Raw genomic sequence first — 19,475 nt, 5'->3', positions numbered from 1 at the left:
TTCTGAGAGAAATTATTATGCTAGATTTACTCAACATGTGTAAATTATAAAAACACACACAACGAGACACATGAGTTCCAAACTGGAGTGGTACTGAGGTCAATTATCTGGTTACTTCTAAGTGTCGAGTTGGTAACAGTACCGATTTGAGAAAAACACCTTGACTTCTGCATTTTCACACGTACGGGATTCTCCAGCTACACATGGCACTGAAGGAACTGATCCACAGATCACCGTGTTCAATGATCAGTTGTACGAAGGAACAAAGGGTTTCCTGCAGCCAACAAGGGTGTATACTTCCCACTCTTCGCAACCAAATCTTTGAATGCGTTCAACATTGCAAAGAAAATAAAGTTTTCTTCTTTCCCATTTTCAATTTTTTTATTTGAAAGCAGGTTTTTTTTTTCAAATGCATCCAACCTACTTCAACCGCCTCAGTTGTGAGCAGTACTCAGGAGGGACGTCAAATGTAGGTCTCTTGCCCCACTCAGATTCTGCCGTGCTTAGGCAACTCCAGGGCAGAGTCTGCACTTACTTTGTTTATTCCATTGTCAATCCTGTTGAATTCAGATCGATTTGAACTTGAGTCTTCTTCTCCCCCCCTCCCCATTGAAACAGGAAAGTGTTCTGTACGTGGTTAGGGTAGTTCAGAAGGGGGGGGGCAAGCCTCTTTCTTTTCTTGAAGGGTGGGGGAGAGGAGCCAAGCAGGGAGCCTCTTTCTTTTCTTGGAGGGGGGGTGGGTGGGAGAGGATCGAAAAAGGCAGAGAAGGGAGAAAAAATCCAGGACTGACAGAAGTTGAGAGAAATTAGGGGCTTCTCCTTTAAGGCAAGTTTGTCACAAGACCACCTGTGGCCAATCACGGGTCATCTACCACGGAGGAGAGCCCAGATTCAAAACAGACTTTAAATATTGAGGGTTAAAAGCACTCTAAGATATCGCACAATAAAGGTAGGGTCACTCTGGATCAATCCTTCTTGCTGCAGAAGGAAAGTTTAAATCGCCCCAAATCCAAACAGAAATCGCATTCTGTGTAGAGGGCAGGGACTGAATCGATCTGGGGTTGGAATAAAAGCTCCGTGCAGTTTACACCCTGGACTGAAGAAAATCATTATTATGTGAAGAGGGAAACACATATACCCGGGAGCAACATTGCTATTTACTAGACAATTGTTTTGAGGGAGAGGAAGCATTCCTGCAAGATACAAGTGTGATTAGGCACCAGCAGGAATTCCAGCAGTTGATGGAAACTGAATGGGACAGCTTCAATCATCTTTGAGGAGGTTGAGACCTTGAAATACAGAGCAGGTAGGATGAGATATTCCGGGTCACTTAAAGGGGAGGCTTGACTTCGGTGTCAAATTATGTAATCACCACAATAGACCAATTCACCCTTGCTGTTCTTCTGGTTTTTTTTTTTTATGCCAGACTTTTCCGTAGCCCAGTGGGAACTAGACAATAACATATATTTCTGTGGGAAACAACATGATTTTGAGCTCAGTGTGTAGTTCTTACTTCGCTGCAGAAGACTGCAATTTATAAATGGCAACAAACCTATGGAAAATTCTCTAAATGAAAGACCTGGGAGTGTGTTATCACTTAACCCCTATTTTTCACTTTCAGTAGAGGTACTGGCCTTCCCAGCTGCAGCATTAAATGACTCTAAAAGCAGAACAATTAATCCAGAACCCTATTTGTTTTCATCTAACGCTGTCACCTGGTTTCAGGTTTCTAGTCAAGAGGAAAAAAAATGTTTGTTAAGCTTCACAGCACTAGCTAATGTCTAAAGACAATCCACATTGGGGGGCGGGGGAAGATGGTGAAGATTTTTATAGACAGAATGGGAGATTTATTAGGGGTACCTAGCGTGGCTTCTGTGGATGCCTTGAGAAAGACAGTAAGATTATTAAAACTTTACAAATCATTACATTAAAATCTAACAAGGGTACTTTGGAAATTATACTGCTTTGCTGTCATTGCTAATGGTCCATTACCAATGGTAACACTGCAGGAAAATTTCTCAATACAAAAATTCTTCAAAAATATAGGATATATTATATTTATTCCACGACATGTTATTCATTCAAGGATAATAGGTTTATGTGCATCAGAATAGCTGAACGATCACGTCTACGTCGGAGAGAGAAGGATGTTCTCCTGCTGCAAACTTTAATTAATTTTCACAGATAGTTAATTTTCTGTTTCATTATCAGCTCCCTAAATTTGAAAGACAAACAATTTAGAGACAAATAGAAAGCTTGGGGGAGGGGAGTGATTTTTAAAGACCAAATTAAAGACAAACTACTGCAGTATATCTGAGTAGTACTAATATTCATGGTTAGTAATGCTAGATTGTTGTTAATATATATATATATAATATATGCATTCCACAATCCTGTCTAAAAACAAAACAAAAACTATTAGCTCACAACTGTTTCTAGGTAAAAAGGAAGTTTAGGCTCTATACTACCCAAACAATGACTCCAGTGCCCTTAAACATCAGTGAATGAGAAATATATATTTCAGTATGTCTTTTGATAGGGTGACCCATTCCATTAAGAACAATATTCCAAGCCTTCTCTACTTCCCAGCAAAAGGAAACTTTTAAGTATCTACTTACCGTGATGTACGACACCCTTCAACCCATGTATAATAGGCTCCAGCGCTGGATTGTCCCTCTGACTGACCTACATGTAAAGGATACATGACTTGTTAAATCTATTCTGGCATCAGACAGAAGAGTTTCAATTTAATCTTCTAAGGTAGAGGAAACGGGAAGATGTTATCTTGCAAGTTGCTTAGTTCTTACCCTTAAAGCAGATCCTCAAACATAGAACACTTATAAGATTTATATAATATAATAAAATAAGGTGATGGAGACTAAATCAAAGGAAAGTCTTCAGAATGCATTAAAACATTAAAAACATCATCATAACCCAGGGGAAAAAATGAATAGTTGATAGTTCTCCACTTGCTACTTTCATGGCTACAGATAGAAATACCTCAAATGAATATAGCAATAAAAGAAGTTATCAAAGAAACCTCATTTTTTTCAGCAGACATAAAAAAAGGTGTTCAACAGAAGTCAATGGAGCTCACCTGGGTAAGGTAGATTATTTTTGTTTATTTCAACTTTTGCATTCCTAGGACAAATGCCTGATCCTCCACAGTACTGCTTTCCAGCAGGTTTTCCTACCGATCTGGGACTGGTAATTCCAGAACAAAATAATTTCCATCCAAAATGTTGTATCGGAGTCTTGCAGACTCCACAGTCAACACATGGCCTGTAGGATGGCTGCAGTGATTTTGCACCAAAACTTTCCTGATTATAGTGCCCTTACAACAATCCTCTGTCTTTACAAAAATCCAATAAATCTTATCCTAGAACTAAACTTTCTACATGTATTTAGGACAAATGACAAGCATGACCAATGTGAAAAGTGATTGCCAACTCTTCATTTCACGGAAATCATAGATACATTAGCTCAAGATTATTGCAAAACTATGGATCAAGTGCTATGGACCAAGGGCTTAGAAATCAAGAGAAATCTGTATCCATAGACCCTGCTCCAGAGTGTTAAAATGCAGGAGGAGAAGAGTTACTGGGCAGCAAAGGGAAGCCTAGGGGACATTGTTGGACCAATGGCATGATATCCATTTGCCTTATTTATTTTCCTCCTGCTGAGTGGCAGTGGGAAACAGGAGGTAAGGGCAGGGCATGCCCCACAATAGCAGAAGCTTGGTAGTCCCTAGGCAGCTGTGTATGCTGAAAGGGCTGTGAAGGCACCCTGAAACTCCTGACTGTGCAACGTGGGAGGTACTGGAGACAGTAAGAGGAAAATAGCATGGAAACGAAGGGTTGCAATGAAAACCCAGGGTAAAGACGAAGAACTTATTTCTCTCTCATTTGTTGCTTGTCCTTACCTAATAATCTCTTCTCATAGTTATCTTCTTGCAAAATAATGGTGCTCAAGTGCATGGCTGCCATTACTGTTGTCTCCTCTTTACAAAGCCACCTTAGAGACCGCTCCCCCCCCCCAAGCCAACAACGAGCCTAGTCCCTTCTTGTGATTTTCACGCTCATTTCTTCTTCCAAAAACTTTTTTCTCACTTTGAGTGATGTATGGCTAATGTGACCAGATTTCAACATTGGTAAAGCAGGACACCATTGACCCGGGGGTGGGGGGATTCTTGATTAAAAAATTGGTCTATATGGAACAACAAACAGTTTCAATCTGGTCACCTTATGTATGGCTGACGTACACGGAAGACGGAAACGGAGGGCAGAGAGCACATGAAAAACCACAGCCAGCTGAGCAGCAAATGAATATACTGAAAACCAGGGTGTGCCAATCATCCAGTGGCAGGACTGTGGATACAGGACAGGTGAGATTGTGACAAAGGATTTCAAGAATCCTTTTTGTATAATGCCTGCAAAGCACAACAGGTTTGAGAGGAGGCAAGCAGGATTTCTTTCCCTCCAGTAAACATTGTATAATAACACATTATTATCATACCAACCTTCTCCTCCCCAGCCCAAACCATTATTTCTTTCAAGTTCAGCTATCACTGTGATGAGACAGTTGTACACCTGACACGCCGCACAGGAGCTGTTACATCAAAAGATTATTCATGCCATGATTATTATTCCTTGCTCAGCAGATTTGTTCAAGAACAGCTCTGCGAGAACTCTAGTCATCCTCCAGAGTATGACTTTAGTATTTAAAAAGGGGTTGGGGCGGGGTGAGGACTGAATCTTGGCATGTATTATTTATAATTGAAAGGGGCCTTATACTACCCTGACAAAGGCTGCCATAACTCAATGCAGTGAAAAAACAAACACAGCCTTACATTTTAAGAATACCATCATGCTATTTCCAGTGCTAATAGGATTCGCTCACCTGAGGCTAAATGGTACCAAGGTAAATCAAGCCAGTAAAATCTCTTTATCACTTACATGGTGCTATTTCTGCTCCCCAGTGAACACGCTATCCTAGGCAGAGTGAATAGCTTAATGTGCGGTGTATAAACAGCATACACTTTACAATGCACCATTTTAATACACCTCATTATAAGCGTTAACTGGCCAACCTTATTATAAGAGAGGGCCCAACTCATCAGTTTGGGAGAGATCATTTGGGGAATCTCAGAAGTCATGGTAAGATCATAGCAATGTGCCTCTGTCATGTACCCCAGGACACAGCACCTTTTTATTTTACTCAAATATATTTAAATCATTGGGAGGCCTATCCATAATTCAGCAGCTGCCCCTCTAGGATTGATATCACAGGTCTTTCTTACACAAGTGTTAAACATTCTGGAAAAATGCAGCTGCTAAAACACAGACACATGGTGATCACCCCACAAGCAAAGCTTCCTGTAAAAAGCTAGAGTTTAACCATGTGGTACAAAATGACCTGATGTAGAGTGGGGGCTGTGGTAGAGAAAACCTGGCCCTTGTCTCCTTCCCTGCTTCTCGGAAGGTCATGAAGTTGGGTCTTCCCTGAAGAGCTAAGGACATTTGGAGATATGGCACAAAGCTCGACTCTGGCATTAAGCAGCAATGACTCTCATCTCCCCCAAAACACAGTGTTCTACTAAGTAAACAGACAAATCAGAAGTCTTGAGTCGCCTTTTGTTTTTGAAAAGAACTGCAAGATCTTTCCAGGAACTCAGTCACAGAGAAAGAAAGAAACTTGGGCGCTGCAAAACAGACCTTAAGAGTTACCACCAGTGCCAGCTGGAAGAGGAGTTCTCAGCTGTGAATAACTGAGGAAACATGGGAAGAAGAAAGAAAAAAACACCCAGGGCTCTGGCTTTGAATTAAAGCCAACAGCAATGCTTTTAAAAGGGAGTTTTGCAGAGAGAAATGTTTAATTTACTCTGTATCTACGAGTGCAGCCGAATAATTAAAACCAAGACTCCTTTCCCCTCTGTTTGTGAAGAGTTCTGCAAGAGAAGAGGAAGAGGCTGCAGCCATTCTCAACTCAGTAAGGAAAGGAACTTGAGAGTTACTATCAAGTTGAGAGTTACTATCAGTGGTTGCATCAGGACCTAAACAATCTGATACCTCCAATGCAAAAGTTACCAACTCTAAGGAGCTGCTAAATTCACTACTCTACCTAAGCCATCTGCCACTAGGTATGGCAACATCTTGGTTTTCGGTCCCAGAGTACAGTTGGATGGCATGTGAATTTCACTGAAGCTAAGAATATTTGGGGCAAGGCAGTGCTTGAATGAGAGACCCCTTGGGAACTCTGTGAGCTGCCTTGAGTTCCATCCTGAAGAGGGAAAAGAAATTTTTTTTTTTTACAAAAGTGTAAGACTGGATCATTGACAAACTGGTTGGGACCACTCTTGGGAGAGGATTTGGAGCAGGCACCTGCCACTACCCACTTCTTTGCCAATTGATTAAAAAAGTGTACTTCTCCCATATTCCCGCCCAAATGATTCCGGCCGCTTTTGGACAGTCATAAATTTCCAGCGATTGCTTTTCAAGCTCATTACATGGGCTCCAACACAGTACTGCAAAGTATTTCAGATGGCATGCCATCACCTTCGCTATCGAAATTCTGAAATGACATGCATTTTGCATCAGGAGATGGATGGCTACAGTTTTGCAGTGCTTGATTCCTTTCCTCTCTGAAGTGAATTATAATTTACTCTCATTTCCCTATGCAACATTTGGCCCTTGACTTGGAAACTAATAATCTTCAATCTTTCAAGCCTTATCCATCTGCTAGATTTAATAAGCCAAGACAACTGGCATGCCAGGCATTCGAGAAAGCCAGCTGCTTCTCCACAATCACAGCACTCCTACAGGAAGTCTATCCTTGAGCATTGTGGGCTTCCCAGTTTTCATCCCAACTACTTCATGGGGGAGAAGTCCAAGTTTAAACTGAACTAACAGTATGCAAGAAGTCCTTTCAATTCCCCTTCTGTTACCCATAGCCATAACAGCAACATTTGCCTGGTAATTTAATTAACTATATGTCTCATTTTTCTACATAGGAGTGCAGAGGCATGCTTTTGTCCAACAACAGGTTGGGCTGAGAGGTATCTAGGACTTGCCCAGAGCTAACTAGTTGTCTTAACTAGAGAACAGCCGTTCTCAACCTTTTGACTGTGGAAGCATACCTGAATTTCGGGAGCTGCCCACACCACTCCTATGACCTGTGGAAGTGACACGTCACCCAGATTACTTCTTTAGTAAGCTTTCTGCCACGGATGAGGTACAACAGAATAGGGCACCGGGAATCACCAGTCCATGAAAAACCCATCAATAAGCAGCTTTCACTGTAAAGAAGGGATTTTTTTGGAGTCACAGAAGGACCCTCACCCCATCACTCAAGACCCAAAACTTTCCAGTAGCCTTCTGTGGCTTAGTGTCTGGCTGCAGGTGGATGCTGGACTGCAGAAGACCCCTCTCCTCACCACCTCACTGGAGCTCGCAGAAGCCCGCTCTGCAAAGGCCCCCAGTTAAAATTAAAAAACCCAAAAGACATCACCAACTCACCCCAAAGCCCAAGGAAGGACTCTTCTCACATGACTCCAGCCACCATCAACAGCAAAGTGGTAAGAGTCTTGGCTGGCAAAAGTTTGAAAGGCCAGGCCCCTCCCATTTCCACCCCCTCCATCCCTATCATTGGCCACTTTGGGAAGGGTCTGGTCAACCTGCCCATATAAGGGAGTTTAAATTTTAAAAAATAACTTCAAAATCCCAACATGCTGTGGTGCACCTTGGCTGCACCAATGGCACACCACTGAGCGCTGGCTCAGTGGTTGAGAAGCCCTGTTCTCACTGAGCAGTGATATCAGGGCTCTCTCAGCCTCACCTCCCTCACAGGGGTCTGTTCTGGGGAGAGGAAAGGGAAGGTGAATGTAAGACACTTAGAGACTCCTTCTGGTAGAGAAAAGTAGCATATAACCAATTCTATTCTTCTTCTTCTTCTACTTCTGTAATATCAGGGCCCTCTCAGCCTCACCTCCCTCACAGGGTGTCTGTTGTGGGGAGAGGAAAGGGAAAGCGACTGTAAGGCTCTTTGAGACTCCTTCGGGTAGAGAAAAGCAGCATATAAGAACCAACTCTTCTTCTTCTTCTGACCCCAAAGTGGTGATCAGTGTTTCCCTGGGCATGCAAGAAAGGGCCACAAGAGCCAAGCTCAGACACAGTCCCTTCTGTTCACCCACACACAATCTACCTAAATCCACAGAATCAGTTCAACAGTTTGCAACAAGTACTTAGAGTCGGTTCATGTATTTATGAACAGGACACAAAATTATGGAATACCTCATTATGTTATCTTTGGACAAACCAGTGATTCTCAGCCTAGGAAAATAAGTGTTTTTGGTTATAAACATTTACTATCAATGAATCAGCGATGACTGCCTGCATTGCGTACTGCATCTTATTGCCCTGTCTCCTGGATAAGACATGTCTTTGCAGATATATTATTATATATCTCTTCCACCAGGCGTTCGGTTGAGGCCAGGGCAGAGTCCCGGGTTTCCAACATGGATCCCAAGTCCATCGAACAAGCTCCCTCTCTCACTGGAGGGATGGTAGGGCCTCAGGCTGAACAAGATGGGATTAGAATAGATTATAGAGGATGTCCACTGCTGTCTGTTATATTGTTTTTACTCTTAATTGGGTAAATTATGGGGGTTATATTGTACTTTTAATATTTTATTATGTAAACCGCCGCGAGGCCTGCAGGGGAATGGTGGTATATAAATCTATAAATCTATAAATCTATAAATCTATAAATCTATAAATAAATACATAAATAAATAAATAATATGTAGACACTGCAAAATTAGATCCAGGGTCCAGCTAGTCCAGCATCCTGTTTCTTCAGCTGTGGTTAATCAAATGTCCTGGAAGTGAGGCCAAAGTCCTCTGTTGTTACCATGGCTGTTTCATTAGCCATTATGCTAACGCTAGCTGATGAACTGCAGCACCCATATGTGTACTTCAAAAAACCTTCAGTCCCCCTCTAGGGTAAATCATTGCAAAAGATTGCCGCCTTCCAGGTGGGGCCTCCATGGCCAATCTTCCTTTTAAAGCCATGTAAGCTACTTTGCATCATTACCTCTGGTAACAACAAATTCGACAAGTTAATTATGTGCTGTGTGAGATATTACCTCCCTCTGAGGAAGTGTGCATGCACTCGAAGGCTCACACCTCGAATAAATCTTTGTTGGTCTTAAAGGTGCCATTGGGCTCACGTTTTGTTCTACTACTTCCCTCTGCTTGGCCTGCATTTACAGCCCATCAATTTCAATGGGTAGCCCAAGTTTTGGTATTTTGGAAGAAGGATAGAAATGTGCTTTTTTAAAAAATCTATTTTCTCTACATAATGATTCTTAAAAAACCTCTGATGAGTCTCTTTTTTCTAAAGTGAACCAGCTCATATTTCGTAGTCTTTTTAATTAATTAGGAATGCACCAAGGAAACTGTATGCCAAAGCAACCAGCAATCTGTCCCAGTGGTTGCGTAAAGATATTCAAGATCAATTAATGCCACTGGAGCAGCTTTCAAGAACTCCCCTCATATTCTCACAAATCCATATCTTTCCAATTTAAAAAAAAAATGAAGGGGAAAGTTAATTCTTCTCCAGAGCCACTTACAATATTTTAAAAGGCATTTGCAAGATGAAATTTTTATCACCTGGTTTCTTCTTAGCCTAATCTGACTTCACATGAATGCGGAACTCAACTGCAGTTAAGTGGTAATACAATAAAAGGGATAAAGAGTTAAATTTTTTTCCCCTAATGCTACCTGAGAACAAAACAAAGACTCAAGAACTAAACACTTGATGAAGCTAGATGGAAGACAACTGATACAATTTGACACTGAACCTTTAGGTGAACTACCATTGTTTCGCAAATACTGCTATGACCTTGGATTAAAACACACACACAGGCACCCAACATTGTGGAGGACTGTCAGTTAATTCACTGCCATAGCAACATGTTTCAGGTTCATTGACTCACATAGGTAGGGGGGGGAAGGTTTGTGCTCCTTTTGTTTTCCAGGTGTTAATAATCCTGCCCTTAGCAAGAACACACATTCAAGGTTGATTGAAAGGAGCAGAGGTCTTCCGTTTGTATAGCTCCACAAGAATTTCCATTCAAATGCACTCGCTGTTTTATGCACTCCACTACGAGGCAAAGGTAAGGGGAGAAAACCTAATGTGTCTTCAAATGATTACGTTAAATAGAATAATGGGCATGCATCGATCCTTCCAGCTAATTCCACTTCAAATAATACATCATCCTGAGTGAGAGTTTTTGCAGTGATGTATTAACTTAATTCACCATCACAGCATTAGGAAAGGTATTTAACATGAGATATTAACTAGCAAAGCTGAAGAGGAGGTTACAATTATTTTGCAGGTTATGCTAAAATGGTTCTAAAAAGCCATGGAGCCTATTTAATCTACTTGGGTGAGGCCTAGGGCTTGTCAAATTCTCCAGCATACTGCTATCCTGTGGGGAATGAATCAGAGAACTTCACCGTTCACATGGGAGAGTCCGCCATGCTGGGAGGGGCAGTCATATAAACTGAAACATAAATAAATAAAATATAAATGTTAAGAGGTGGCAGGTGGCCACCATCCATTCTCACCCGACTCAGAGCCAATGGACACCATCAAAATCACATGGCACAATTTTCTTTTTGCCTGTACCATACAGCTGCAAGCTCAATGCCCAAATGTTCTCCCACACTTTAAAAAAAAAAGCTTTATACATGCAAATGATAGAGCCTCTTGTGGCGCAGAGTGGTAAGGCAGCAGACATGCAGTCTGAAAGCTCTGACCATGAGGCTGGGAGTTTGATCCCAGCAGCCAGCTCAAGGTTGACTCAGCCTTCCATCCTTCTGAGGTCGGTAAAATGAGTACCCAGCTTGCTGGGTAAAATGAGTACCTAGCTTGTATTGTGCCAAGCTGATGTGTAGGCACATAGTTTGAAAATGACTCGTTTTATGAGTCCAGGAGAACATTGGATCCTCATCTCCTCTGCTGATCAACTGTCCTAAAGCTCCAAATATATCACTATAATGTCATGCTAGAGAGGAAGACTGGAGCTTCTGATCTTCCCAGGTTATAAATATTTAGATGCAAACCAAATGGCTCTAGACTTTTTGATCATGTCTTATGCGTGTTACGGAGCGAACTAAACTAGAAAACCAGCATCAGCTCAGCATTTGGGAAATCATATTATATGTACTTTTTGTTTAAGTTGTATTTTTACATTTATTCTGCAGCCTGCTCTAAAGCCACAGAAATAGGAGACAAGCAGGGTATAAATGCTTAAACAATATGAGTATTCAGTCGACTCTGAAAAAAACAAGAACAGTAAACTACTTCTGAAATTTCTCCATTTCTTATAATTTGGCTCAGTCCATTTGCAAGATGTGTGAGCTATTTTGGAAGCACTGAGGAAGGAGCATTGTCAGGACTCATTTTTGTATTAAGCAAAAAATGCACACAGTTAAAAAAAATATCATATATGTTGCAAGAAAGAAAACATCCAAACATACACAAAAAGATAACAGGGACTAACTATTCTGTATACTTTTGACTGGGTGTTTTTGTACAGGAAGGTTTGATTCAGCAGGCCTGCAAGATGGAGCTCTCTCTCCAAGCTTATGGTTGAGGCCAGCAGAATTAAACTATGACAACATCTGATTAGGGCACCCCTCATTCTTTCTTCCCCCCCTCGATGGGGCTAGGGGTTCTAATTTTAAATTATTTTATACTAACGTACTATATTTTAAGTATTTTTTAGCAGATTTCTACTGGGATAGTATGTTTTTGGTTTTTATGCTGATTGTTCTACTAAGCCGGTGCTGTTCACCACCCTAAAGCAGTGGTCCCCAACCCCCAGTCCAGGGACTGAGACCAGTCCATAGATCAGTCGGTACTGGGCCACGGCTCCTCCTCATCCTCCCCCCCAGCTGCTGCCTCGGGGGCTCCCCTGCCACTCTGCTGCCAGCTCACCTTTGGTGCTCTCCAGCGGCTGCCATGGCTGGGGCTCCCCCTCGGCGTGGCACTCCACAGCTGTTGCTGGCAGCACCCCCCCCCCAGTGGGCGGCAGGAAGTCAGGGGCGCCGGCAGGAAAGCAAGTGGAGCAGTGGCTCAGGTAGCAGTGACATCCCTTGGCAAAAGACTCCCCTCCCCCCCCTGGGCCTCAGTAAAATTGTCAAGCGTTGACCGGTCCCCAGTGATAAAAAGGATGGGGACCACTGCCCTAAAGCATCCAATAATGGACAGGTATAGAACTTGCATAACACATTAATTAACTAAACAAATGGAGAATGTGCTCCTTACAGCTAAGGGAAAGAAAGAAAGAAAGCTGAAAGAGTAACCCTGGTGTTTTGTACTTGCTTGCTTTCCTATGAGAAACAATATGACTTTGCCTCCTCCTACAGCATGCTATCTACTTATTTAAGCAGCAGTGTGCAACATCTCTCAATACCCCCAGCAGTTCAAATGGAAAAATTGCACAAAGGGGGGTAACCTTTTGTCAGGAGGAACCTTTATCTTTTAAAACCTGCCATCAGCAATCCACCGAGTTCTCAATACTTGTTGCGCAGGAGGGGTGGGGTATCTTTATGTGTTGATTGTCATCACATTCTCTTTCGTTTAAGGAAAAGAGAGATCGAGGACAGCAAACAGTAACCTTGCGTGTTTGAAAAGACAAACATCTAAGTTAAGAAATTGCAGGCCAAATAAAGGTCTATTGTAATACGTATTCCCCCCCCCCCCAAAAAAAAAGTATTCCTTTAACAATTCCCAAAACCCTGTAAAAATGACATTGACAGAATACAGCAAGTATGTTTCAGTAGTGTAAAGGTAAAGGTATCCCCTGTGCAAGCACCGGGTCAAGTCTGACCCTTGGGGTGACGCCCTCTAGCGTTTTCATGGCAGACTCAATACGGGGTGGTTTGCCAGTGCCTTCCCCAGTCATTACCATTTACCCCCCAGCATTTTACCGACCTCGGAAGGATGGAAGGCTGAGTCAACCTTGAGCCAGCTGCTGGGATAGAACTCCCAGCCTCATGGGCAGAGCTTCAGACTGAACATCTGCTGCCTTACCACTCTGTGCAACAAGAGGCTCATTTCAGCAACGTAGGAAGTACATAAAGTGGATGAGAACAGTACATGGTAGCATGCAGATTGTGAGAGGCTGAGAAGTGCTTTTTGGAGGCATGTTGCATCTTGTTTCAAGTTTCAAAAAGATCTGTTGCTGGAGGCTGCACGTGGAAGCTGATGCAGACTAGGTTAGAAAGTATCTATTAGACTTGAGAAGGCTGACACGCTTTCTTGCAGCCAAACATCCCCCAAACCTGTCAACTGTAATTTTGCTTCCACCAAGTTTATGCAACTTGCATGCAAAATTATATCAACAGAATACAGATGGCGTACAAATTAGAGGGCACTCCCTTGTCATCTCCAATGTACTTCCTTGGTTCTTACGAGCCTTCTTCCTAAAGGAGCTATTGGATTAATTCAATGATCTTTTTTTTTAAACAGCCGAGACATAGCAAGCTGAAATTCTGTTGACTTGTTTTACTTTTCCAACCTGAAAATCAACTACTATGCATTTTTAGCAAGACTCTCCTCGGTTCTGTATTCAGGTCGTAGAATTACAGAGTTGAAAAAGGGATCTCCAGGGTCATCTAGTCCAACCCTCTGCAGAATGCAGGAACTCACAACTACCTGCCAACCCACAGTGACCCCAATTCACAGCGACCTCTCTCTCAAAAAAAGTCCTCATTTGCAAGTTTAAAATATGAGTATGAGTATGCCATAGTATGTATCTTCAACCATGGCCCGGTAGCAACTAAGGAAACTGAGGGAACAAGAAAGCAAGCACAAGGCAGCTGTTACTTTATCCTTGCTCAGTTATGCCATGCTATCGTGAAGGAGACAGCAAGCCAGCATCTGGCAACAGCTGATCCTCTATGAGCCCCCCCCCCCACTTAAATGCCTCATTCGAATTGCAAGGGTCATAAGACCAGCTGGAGGTTCCCCTCCCCATCCGTCAACTCTTTTCTTAGCTATATCCATGTTATATCATAGGGCTAAATACACTTGGACAGTGAGAGAAAAGGCTTAGAGATTCGATGTGGTGCTATGGCTAGAGTGCTGGATTAAAACTGGGCAAGACCCCGGTTCAAAGCCTCCTCAGGATCCAATCATTTTCTTTCCGCCTTACCCAACATACAGAGTTGTTGCAAGCGAAAAAGGAGAATGGCTACCATGAGTACTTAGGGGAAGGGTGGGACAAGAATACGACAGATAAAACAGGGGTGGGTCTGCGAGAATGCATCATGGAGGGGTCATCTGTTCCCCAACCTTTGTTTTTATCCTCTCCCGCCATGAGCCAGTGTCCGTCTTTTGCCCATCCTCTCTTCTGTCCCTCATTTCTCAGTCCCATTAACTTGGCAGGCTGATAACCCATCAGCCAGTTTGCCCAGCTGCAGCCCCCTGCCACACCACAGTGGCACGTGAATGCTTTCGACACTCCAACTTTCCCAACTTGCCTATCTGGCTCCAGCAGTGGTGGCTTCTGTCATGGCTCTCTTCCTCTCCCACTCATCCTCAACAAAACTGCAGGGGGGGGAGGCAGTGGCAGCGTCTGCTCCTCCTGCCTCTGGCCAGGACTGCAGAGGCGATGGGGCTTGAAACGGCACCTTAGCTGTCTTTGGGTATACGGGCTTGAAGGGCTCCTCTTTCTTTCCTATCTCATCCTTAAGCAAACGGGAGCTGCAGAAGTCCTTTGGGGGGAATTGAAACTCCCTCCTTTTTCACTCTTCAGATTCTTCTGCAAAACCAAATGGCTCTTTCAAGTTTGCTGGGAAATCTCCATAGTCTGTACATAGCCCCAATCTACAGATTTAAGTATCCACAGATGAGGCAAGGTTGACTATTAGCTATAGTGATGCATTCAAATCCATATTAATTGAAATGAAGCAAAAGGCAGTTTTTACTGCTGTAAAATTACTTATTTTTTAAAATGGAGAATGTAAGTTAAACAAATGTCCATGTTGACCTCTCTCTGGGGTACTATAGCACCCTAACAATCAAACTTTAACTTCAGCTCCCTTCACAGCCTGCATGTCCATTCGTGGACTTCCATTATGTTTTCCTTCAATTCTTTGGTGATGTCCTCTCCCCTGGCTAGTGTGGTGCAGCAATTAGAGTGTTGGACTAGGATCTGGGAGAAGCAGGTTCAAATCCTCACCCAACAATGAAGCTTACTGGAGGACCTTGGATCAAGCCCACATTCTCAATTTAACCCATGCCACAGGGGATAGAGAAAACCCATGTATGCCACCCACAGCTCATTTAAAGGAAGGGTGGGATAAGAATTGGAGTAGAACTGCCAACAATGTCGAGGGGGGGAAATGAAATATCTCTTTAATAGAGGCTTAATGAGATGATATTTACCAGATGGTATTATTTTACCTTCATGCCATGAAAAGCTTTAGCTGCCTATTTCCACATATTAAAATTTTAAGGGGCAAGAGGATTTTATTTTCTCTACGGCTGTTTGGCAATGTCATATAGGCAAAACAGTCCATTTTTAAATGTGCTTTAGAATTAAGTTTTAAATATCAAATGATGATGAAATGTATTGCTCAGCCACAACCAGCCTTCATGGGAGGGCAGGGTATAAATGCAATAAATAAATGTGTGTGTGTGTGTGTGTGTGTGTGTGTGTGAGAGAGAGAGAGAGAGAGAGAGAGAGAGAGAGAGAGAGAGAGAGATTATATAATAACTAACATATGGGATGGACTCAAGGGCATAGACAAGTCACCCTCTGGCATTCTCAATCCCCCTAGGAATCTTTGTCAAAGGCCCTTAAGGTACCATAATCATCTATTAAGAGTGAGATAAGGACAGATTGCTTACTGTTTGTCTGATTTTTAATAAAACTTGATAGGAACTCAGTAGGCATGCTAGGCTGAATTCCTAGGCTAAAGAATATAGTATTAATTATATATACCAGTGGTTCCCAACCTTTTTATAATCAAGAAACCGGTCAACGCTTGACAATTTTACTGAGGCCCGGGGGGGGGGGTAGTCTTTTGCCGAGGGCTGCCACCGCCTGAGCCCTGGCTCCGGCACCCCTGACTTCCCACCACCCGCTGGGGGGCACTTCTTCTTCAGTCACAGATCTCTCAGAGCTAACTCACAAGGTGTCTGTTGTGAGGAGAGGGAAGGTAGGTGAGTGTAACCCACTGAGTGTAAGCATGATACAAAAAACCCAGCTCTTCTGATAGGTAATAGTAAACAAACTGGCCACACTTTTGACCTTTAAATCTCTCAGATTTGGAACTGAGGGGAATCCGGTATTCCCCTTTGGGACCAAGTTCTGGGTTAAAAGCTTTGAAGTTTAACTCCGCATACCTTGAAGTCAACACAGGTGAATGGGAATGACATGTATGTGCATACTGGATTGATTTCTAAGAAGTATGCCTGTGTTCTCTGTATCTATTCATTTTTGTTGTACTAGATGTACAGTTATCAGGTATCTTTTTAAAAGTTTTAGTGAATATATTGACTGTTTATTGACTGGGAAATACAGAGAATCACTTTGAACTTGGAAAAGCATATGAGTAGGCCTCAACATTTCCCGTAGGGACTAAAGGCTGTGCCTTAAAATGACTGAATGTTTAAAGGGAGCATTCAGATATTATCAATATAATTTAGTGGCTAACACAGCCAAACAGGTTTTAATGTTCTTGCAACTGTTTTAATGTAATGCCCCCTCAGAATAGGTATAAGCAACCATCACACCTAAGGACACCTAAGGACACTTTCTTAAGAGTAAGTCCCCCTGAGACTTAGCTCTGAGTAGACTGCTTAGTTTGTTCCCTCAGATAAATACTCTTTGATGGCTATTCATTAGTAAGCAGACTTCAAAAATAAACAAACAAACACACAAACAAACAAAGAGGACAGCAGATTTTATGTCCTTGCCTCCCAAAATACAGGCCTGCCTCCACATGGATTCATTCCACGTCCCTCCCTCAAAGCCTATGAACAATACAGTTTGGTGCCAGTTTGGTGTAGTGGTTATGAGTGCGGACTTTTAATCTGGCATGCTGAGTTCGATTCTGCACTCCCCCACATGCAGCCAGCTGGGTGACCTTGGGCTCGCCACGGCACAGATAAAGCTGTTCTGACCAAGCAGTGATATCAGGGCTCTCTCAGCCTCACCTCCCTCACAGGGTGTCTGTTGTGGGGAGAGGAAAGGGAAGGCGACTGTAAGCCGCTCTGAGACTCCTTTGGGTAGAGAAAAGCGGCATTTAAGAACCAACTCTTCTTTTTCTTCTTATCAAACTCTACCGATTAGGAAAAGAAAATCCTGCAAGTCCCATTTTGTCCTCAGCCTACATAGCCGTCCTCCTCTCTGATTCTCCACAGCTGCTTTACAAGATCTTCACATCTTGCTGCAGTGAGAACGTAAGGTTGCTGTATTGGCAGCATATTTAAAATTCCCATCCGCTGCTGGTGCAACACGGAACATAACGGCAAGGATCAAGTATCAAGCTGTTTAGCTGTTCTTGTTGAGAGTGACCTAGCAGTTTGTTCCCCATCTCCTAAAGAAATGTAGAGTGAGTGCTTCATGCTATATTTAAAGGAAATAGGCAAATTACTGTGCCAAACGAAAAACACTTAGAAAACGACAAGTGTGTTCAAAGGCACAGGAAACATTAGGATTATGACAGTGTTCATTCCTCTCAAAATACAAAGAACTACAGGAGCTGATAGGGCACGTGATCTGTTTAAGAACCATTCAATCCAAGTGAGTATCAAGATTCTCACACTGCTTTGGATTAACGTACACTGCAATATTTACTTCTGATCAATCTTCTGAGATCTATTTTTTATATATATACATCTACGAGCAACAATTAAGTTGATGCAAGGCTGAAAACTTCTCTAGAAGTTGTTTCCCACACTCCCCATTAGGGTATGACTTTCTCACAGCCTCCCTCACAGGGCCATAAAGCAACATTTCCTCCCAGAGAACTGTTTCAAAGAATGACCCCGAAAGAAGAAGCAGATGGAAGAGGAAAAATCGGTTGGAACAAAATAAAACATACTGGCAAGGTCATTAATATAGTCAATAAGGTCCTTGTATTTTTCTTTTTTTAACCAAAGTACCGGTCATAGCTATTTTATCAGATTGGTGGTTTTTTAGAACTTCACACCACAAAGGAATTAAAGGCTGTGGTTCTCAGAACACTTTCCTGAAGGAAGGCCCAACTTTCCAATTAATTCTTTCCAGCCCAACCGTAACGAAAAAGAAGAGCTGGTTTTTATACCCTGCTTTTCACAACCCTAAGGCGTCTCAAAGCAGCTTACAACAGACACCCTAATCGTTTCCACACTGGGAATTTCACTGCCCAAGCTCCCATGTGGGACCATAATTCTGGGGTGGACAAGGTACACTGGGCCAAATGCTCCCCTGTGCGGGAGCACGAAGAGGCAGGGCAACCTGCGTTGAGCAGGGGGCTGGACTAGATGGCCTATATGGCCCCTTCCAACTCTATGATTCTGTGATTCTGTGAACCTACCCAGCTCAAACTCCAGCCTGCAACCTGGTCTGTGGAAACAGTCCCTGTGAGGTAGATGGGAGAGCCCTGATGCTACTGCTCTATGAGAGCAGCACTATCAGGGCTGTGACAACCCCAAGGTCACCCAGCTGGCTGCATGTGGAGGAGTGGGGAATCTAACCCGGCTCACCAGATTAGAAGCTACTGCCCTTAACCACTACACCAAGCTTGGAGGATGCTTGCAAACAAAGTCCTATAGGGAAATGTACACAAAGACCTCAAGCCATTGTGGTAAAGAAGATTCCTTGAGGCCAACAAGCCACTCATTCTTCAGCCTTAGAACCACGGTAATGACACTTCAATAGATTTTACATGGTGCACACCTCTCATTTCCCTGGCAATGGCCTCGCCCACTCTGATCTGCAAAGAACGGGTCTTCCACCGTCTTTAGAGCAGCATTCCTTAACTGCGCCGGGGTTAAACATTAAATGCTATACTGGCCTCAGAATGTAAGCAGTGCTTATACAAGCAGGTAACAGAAAATGAGAGCTCTGGGTTATGCTCAAACACCTGGATCCCTGATGCATCGCAGGGTATGATGCAGTTATCCCCAAGCTTCCTGGCAGACAGTGAATACATTTCTTTTTTCTACCATCTGCTCAGACATAAAATGCATTCCGATTGGACATTACAAAAGAACGTGACTGGGTGATAAGCAGTTTTATGGCTGAGCCTGACAAATTTCTTTACCCATAAAAGCAAGAATGACTAGGAAACAGACTCTTACAGCAAGGTTATAAAACTAGCGTACCATTTTGATCTTGCACTGCATGCCCTAAGTTTGGGTTAGATTTGTCTAAACCCAAGATAATGTCTGAGAGAGATGGGGAGGGGTAA

General features: G+C 42.9%; 1 protein-coding gene across 4 annotated transcripts in view; it reads right to left on the bottom strand.

The window, feature by feature from the left end:
• Positions 1–19,475, bottom strand: part of PTPRG (protein tyrosine phosphatase receptor type G) — a 622,240-nt gene that overhangs the window by 179,831 nt on the left and 422,934 nt on the right. For all 4 annotated transcript variants that reach the window (XM_077325006.1, XM_077325002.1, XM_077325003.1 and 1 more), the window contains exon 6: positions 2,619–2,685. In XM_077325006.1, the coding sequence (XP_077181121.1) occupies positions 2,619–2,685 (67 nt within the window). The remainder of the gene's footprint in view (positions 1–2,618; positions 2,686–19,475) is intronic.

This window comes from Paroedura picta, chromosome 3 (genome assembly GCF_049243985.1).
Source record: "Paroedura picta isolate Pp20150507F chromosome 3, Ppicta_v3.0, whole genome shotgun sequence".
NCBI classification, from domain to species: domain Eukaryota; kingdom Metazoa; phylum Chordata; class Lepidosauria; order Squamata; family Gekkonidae; genus Paroedura; species Paroedura picta.
This window is presented reverse-complemented; position numbering and strand designations above follow the sequence as displayed.